This window comes from Hordeum vulgare, chromosome 2H (assembly GCF_904849725.1).
Source record: "Hordeum vulgare subsp. vulgare chromosome 2H, MorexV3_pseudomolecules_assembly, whole genome shotgun sequence".
In the NCBI taxonomy this organism is placed as follows: Eukaryota; Viridiplantae; Streptophyta; class Magnoliopsida; order Poales; family Poaceae; genus Hordeum; species Hordeum vulgare.
In genome coordinates, this window is record NC_058519.1 from 606,015,561 (window position 1) to 606,021,553 (window position 5,993).

Genomic DNA, 5,993 nt, shown 5'->3' on the forward strand with positions numbered 1-5,993 from the left:
GTGGGGGGTGGGGGCGCCACCCTCGGCGACTTGTCTGGCGGCCCATTTTGGCTTCCACCACTAATAAACTCGCGATCTGTCCCCTTCTCATGATGATCCCAAGCAAAAGTATATACTACTAGTACAGTACTGCTCCATTTGGACCGAAATCAACTCCATTCGGTCCAATTGTTGGCGCCCCATCAAGGCGCTGTACGAGTATTTGATTACATTTGGAAATGATGGAACAAGTCGCCGAGCAGCTACACGGGTCTTCCTTCCTAGCTAGTATGCACCACATAAGATAAGATGACCATGGCGATTAGTCAAATCATGTGGCCCTGGCTAGGCAATTAGCGCAGCTGGTAGCCAATCATAGGCCCGTGGAAGGAGAGCTTAACCTGGAACACCGACGAAAATGCGCTACTAATTAAAGGCGTCTCAATGGAGAGATTAATCTACTATCAAAAGTCAAAATATTCGGCCTGCCCCCGGCTTTTAACAATTCCGCCTCCACTCCGAGGAATTCTCCTCTTTCTTTCATCATCCGGGTGTCTATTAGAACAAGTACAATAAGGTAAAATCAGCAGGTTGTAAAGATTAAAATACTATATTTTTGCTGAGTTGGATGAGAGAGAAGTGAAACGGGCTTTTCGTGAAGAGCCAGCTCTAGCACGTGCTCCTACGTGCTTTATGAGAATGAAAGATGGGCCATATATGATAAGAATAATACTCTTTTACAGCTAACTATTGTACAAGCTAGCTATAAGGTGAGCTATAAGAATGCTTATAGCCAGTAGTTGGCTATACTATTAACCATGCTCTTAGGGCATCTCCGATGGCTGTAAAATGGTTGTTGATAAATTTTGACATATAGGATTTTTGATGATGTGTCATGTAATAAATGAGAAAAAAGGTTAAGGTTGTATGTAAATTAACCAACACCCTTGCACAAGCTTTAATGTAGAATGAGAGAGAACCTTATTTATTACCTCACAACTTATTGATCAAACTAGATACTCCCTCCGTCCGGGTGTACTATAGGGCATGCGCATAGTTCTAGATTGTTAATTTAACTATTCAGATATGTATAATATGTAATAAATAATATATCGTTAGATTCATGCAAAGATATAGTTTTTAAATATGTAATTTTTATCGCGTATAATATATATTTAGCTAGCTAAATTAACAACCTAAAACTATGCGCATACCCCATATACTTGGACGGAGGGAGTACAACTCATTGGAATAGTTGTATGTTATGGTGTTGATTGACAACATTACATATTTTACCAACAAGTTTTTTATTTTAAAGAAGCAAAACCCCAACATCATTTTACCAACAAGCTAAACAACAAACTGTTGGAGATGACCTTATGAGCTCACAAACAGCCCAATTGGTGCACTGACAAAGCCAAGGAGCAGACGAGATTAGACACCATCATGGGTCCATGGCCACTCACATGTTAGCTGCAGTACACGGTGGCGACTAGTCACGCTGACTGCTGAGGACCAGGGACAAGGGCCCCGATCGGAGCATTACCACCAAACAAACAGGAAAAAAGTTGAGCATGCAGTACTAATGTTTTGGTGTGCTGCTAGTAGATCGCAGATGTGGCATCAAACCTAACCACCGCTACCGCTACATGCCATCCTACAAAGTTTGCAATACACTTATCGAAAAAGATACTATTAGATGAGATGATAGCCCAGGATCTTTAGGTCGCACCAAGGCCACGACGATGATGAAAGTCCACTTGGACAGCTCACCGCGCGAGATTAGTTTAGCATAGATGGTAATCCTCCTTTTTTAACATAAAAATAATTTTAAAAAAAGATGGCATTGGTTGATCGGATCTGGGAAGGGGACTAACCCGGCCAGGGATGAAGGAGTTGTTTAATGGCGGAGTAGTAGTAGGATTAAAGAAACCGGGTTTGACAGTGGGTTAGGCCGAAAGCAGCAGGGAAGACGCAAAGAATGTCCCACTTGTCCAGCCCTCCTCCTTTCTCCCACCGGCCCACCACGCATGGCTCGCTCCCTCGCTCGCTTGGAATAAAAGTAACAGCAATGGTTTTTTAACCTTTTACGACCGGGGGTGATTAGCAAAGCCGCAAAGCTAGCTCCCACACCAAAGTACGTATACCAGGAGTAGTGGTAGCGCTGTGGCTGTAGCTTTATGCTCCGGCCATTGACTTGTAACAGTAGCGTTGCGTGCACAGGTCCATGCGACACTATGCACTGTGGTACTATTACAAATTTTTTTAAATGGCAGTACGACGGGTAAATAAATAATCGTGGTGGGCACCAGTTAAGCATGGATGGAGTCGTCGTCATCGTCATCATTAGTATACTCGCGCTCACGGAGACAGACCGTAGGCTGGGCTGAGCTGGGCTGGCTGCCATAAACAAACAACTTGCAAGCATTTTGTTATGCTAGTGGGTAGGGTAAAGAAAACAAAGCTTCACAAATCCAGCTGCGATTAGGTGCTAGTACTATCCTACAGCCTACATATAATTTCCTGGATTGACTGTCTCGCTGAACCGTCGCTTGATTCACACTGTGAGAAGTAGTGCTGGATACGTTGATCGACTAGGAGTAGCACTCGTGTTCAGGCGGCGTGACGGGCTTTGGTAGACAGACGTAGCGCCTAAGCAAAGCAAGGACTCCGCCGCGCCGCGCCAAAGGCAGGGAGGGTCAACGGATCGTAGTACCACTGCTACTAGCTTGGCCGCAGAAAACAACACGGAACAGAAACGGGCGAGCAAACCGAGGAGTTGAAATCGAAATGCAAACGGCGGGCGAGCTGGACGTACCCCATCCGTCATCCGTGGGCCATGGCGAGCGACCCCCTCGTTCGGCCCTAGTGCTGGCGCGGGGCCCCACCCCCTTACTTTCATTTGAGTAAGTAGTACGTACATGATTAAAAATGATAAAGTAAAAGGGGTGGGATTAGGAGGAGGGAGGAGGAACGCTCACTCCTGCGGCCTCTCCGTTTATCTCACTAGTGCTGGGTGGGCTGCGTGACGGGATGAGATTGGGTGCGTGCGGGGCATGGGCCGGAGGGTGCGGTCAACTGCGGGGTGCAGGCCGGAAAGCGACCCCGCACCCGCCTCCTTTGACCGGGAGCCAATAAGGTGGGCCCCGCCACTCCACAGGCGGGCCCACAGAGGACGGAGGGGAAACAATAATAATGGCGAAAACAAATCAATCGGTGCGGATGGATGCCCATCCTTTCTTTGACCTCTGCACAGGAGGGAGAGGGAGGGAGCCCCACGACAAAGTATTCAATTCAATTCAATTCAATTCAATTCAATTATTGCGCTTGTTTAAGCGGGACCGCGTATGACTTCTTGTTCTTTTCTCCGCGCCTCATCAGAAATCTAGTTGCCGCACTGTAGTATCGTACCAGTAGCAGTACCCGTAGCAATCAATCCATGGTGATTATGGAGTCAAAGTCGCGGGCAATTGCCGTCCGTCTCCGTCCTTATTAACTGTAACCGCGCGTGCATGGCAGTTCATCTTCATCACGACACACCCAGATCCGTAATACTAGTAGTAAAGTCATACGCGGCGTTGAATCTTATCACATAGGAACACTATACTAGGCCCAAAAGTCATGGAGTGGTTGCTAGGCACGACGAACAAATGAAATGATACGGACGAAGTAGTAGTAAAATCTCTGGCATTAAGTTTCCCCCTCCGTCTCTCTACAATCTTTCTTCTTCTTTACACGGACATCAGATTGAGAACCAACGAAGCTCCCCCACCAAAAGGGGAAAGAAAGAAAAAAATTCGCTAAGTCAGACGTGGCCGTTGCCGGCGGACACGCTTGCTACGGGAGCGCCCATCGGCACCGGCATCGGCGACGGCGCCATCTGCATCGGCATCGGCATCGGCATCGGCCCCGGCGAGTGGCGGTGCTCGCCCTCGTAGGTCACCACCAGCATCGCCGGGTCGTCCAGGGCGCGCTCCACGTGCTTCCTCGCCGGGCACCCTCGTACGGTGCTGCACTTGTAGTAGCCCCTGAAACCAAGATACAAACTGTCAGATGACTGATTCATCGAAATCTTGTTTCGTGTAGTTTGATGGTGAAGAGAGAAATTTACCGTGGGTAAGGGGATCCCTTGATGGGCTTCTGGCCGTACTTCCTCCACGAGTACTCGTCCGGCGGGATGTCAGCGATCTTCGCGCTCACCGCCGGCACTCTCACCGTCGTCTTCACGCGGTTCTTCCTTCTCTTGGAGCAGTGGCATCGGCTGCCCGTGGTGTTGGCCTCCGAGTGCGCGCCGGCGCAGGGCTTCCTCTTGTGCCCGGACAGCGGCGGCTTGCCGGCGGACACCAGGCTGCGGCCCTTGGACACGCTCCCCTCGCCGGCGGTCACCGACGAGAAGAAGGACGTGGACGTCACGGACGTCGCGCCCGACATGGTCAGGTTCGGCTTGGTGAAGTCCAGCGTCAGGCTCTGCGGCTGAAGGACCGGGGCGGCCACCGACACCGGCGCCACGACGGTCAAAGGGGCCGGCCTGGCCGGCTCGATGGCGAGAGGGCGCGGTGGGGGAGGCGGAGGAGCGACCGGAGCTGGAGGAGGCGGCGGCGGCGGTGACTGGACGGGGCCGCGGCGGAAGCGGGCGTGGCCGGTGCGGTCGAGGATGGAGATCACCTTGCGGAACTTGGAGACGGCCTGGTCGGCGATCTCGCCGAACGGCTGCTGGTGCTGGTGTTGCTGCGCCTTGGACGGCGCCGCGCCGGAGAGGGAGGAGACCAGGAGCTCCAGGCTGCGGAGGCCGGCGGTGGCGGCCTCCTGGATGGCGAGCTGGTCGTCGGCGCGTCGCGGGGTGTAGCAGCCCATGAGGTCCACGGCCATGGTCGCCGGTGTGAGGTCGCCTGCGGCTCTGCAGATCTTGGCTCGCTGTCTTGGTTGAGCTCTCGGTTTGGTTGGGAGTTGGAGGTCTGGACGGAGGCCATGGCTGCCTTTATAGGTGGAAATGCGGTGAGGGGGAGAAGATGCGAGTCAATGATGGTGGTCGCTTTTCGGTATAGGTCCCTGGATTCTCCTGCAATTGCCTATAGGCGCCCATCTGTCCTTGTTTGTGAAGTGTCAGACTCACCGTTTTTACATGAATGAACGGTCTAATCCCCACTGTTGGATCTGAAGACCAGTGTACTTTCACACTGTTATGAATAAAATTGCACCTGCAAAATGAAGGCTAGTAAAAAAAACGTACTCTATATGTTTGATTTGATCGTTGATTTGTCTTCAGTTTTAATGGCATTTTATTTACTACAGTGCGAACATACAGTGTTGTACTAGGTGTTTACTGTTACGGAGGACCTGTGGGTATGAACCCCATAAGTTGACGGGCTTCTTTAGAAAAACGGACACAATGCGGTGTGATAATGACATGTTCTTGGCCATGACCCACGAGATAGTGGACTTTGGGGATAAGAATAAATGGGTTTTCTTTAAGCCGTTATTGCTAGCATCACAAGCAAGCAGAGATAGAAAGAAAATATCAAATGCGTATGTGTCCTGTGGCTTGGCTTCAAAGTCAACTATGGCGATGTCCTATAATGATGCGTGCGTTTCTTTTATATTCTACACTAAAACAAAGTTGGCCATGATAAAAGGCGCCATTATTTCTTTCTCCCCTCCCCTCCCCCAGCAGCACTATCGCCTTGGGGATATGATATTCTCCGTGTTTAATGTTTGTTTATTTCCTTGTTGATTAAAATTTGGTCGACCCATGTCGACGCCGGCCGTGGGAGCTTTCCCTCCGCCACCCCCGGCTTTCTCTTTGTTTAGCCCGTTGACGGACTGTCTGCGCTGTGAGAGCTGGCGTATCTCCCGGCCTGATCAGGGGTTGGATTATTTTTCCATATCTTCCACGGGAAAAGAACTGTTTTTTTTGTATGCGATGGTGCCAATATTGTGCTGATCTCTTGAAATGGTGGGACAGGTGGCGAAAATGATACTAATACTTTTGCGGATCAAAAGATGTTGCACTTGCT

The 5,993-nt window shown here is 50.2% G+C and overlaps 1 protein-coding gene across 1 annotated transcript; it reads right to left on the minus strand.

Annotated features, from left to right (window-relative positions):
• Window positions 1-3,649: 3,649 nt before the first annotated feature.
• LOC123427699 (probable WRKY transcription factor 17) lies at window positions 3,650-4,936 on the minus strand. The gene is made up of 2 exons (XM_045111809.1): window positions 4,091-4,936; window positions 3,650-4,007 (listed from the first exon to the last, which is right to left on the minus strand). Exons 1-2 carry the CDS (start codon window positions 4,846-4,848, stop codon window positions 3,785-3,787), a joined length of 981 nt encoding a protein of 326 aa, XP_044967744.1. The 5' UTR covers window positions 4,849-4,936; the 3' UTR covers window positions 3,650-3,784.
• Between the last annotated feature and the right edge of the window lie 1,057 nt (window positions 4,937-5,993).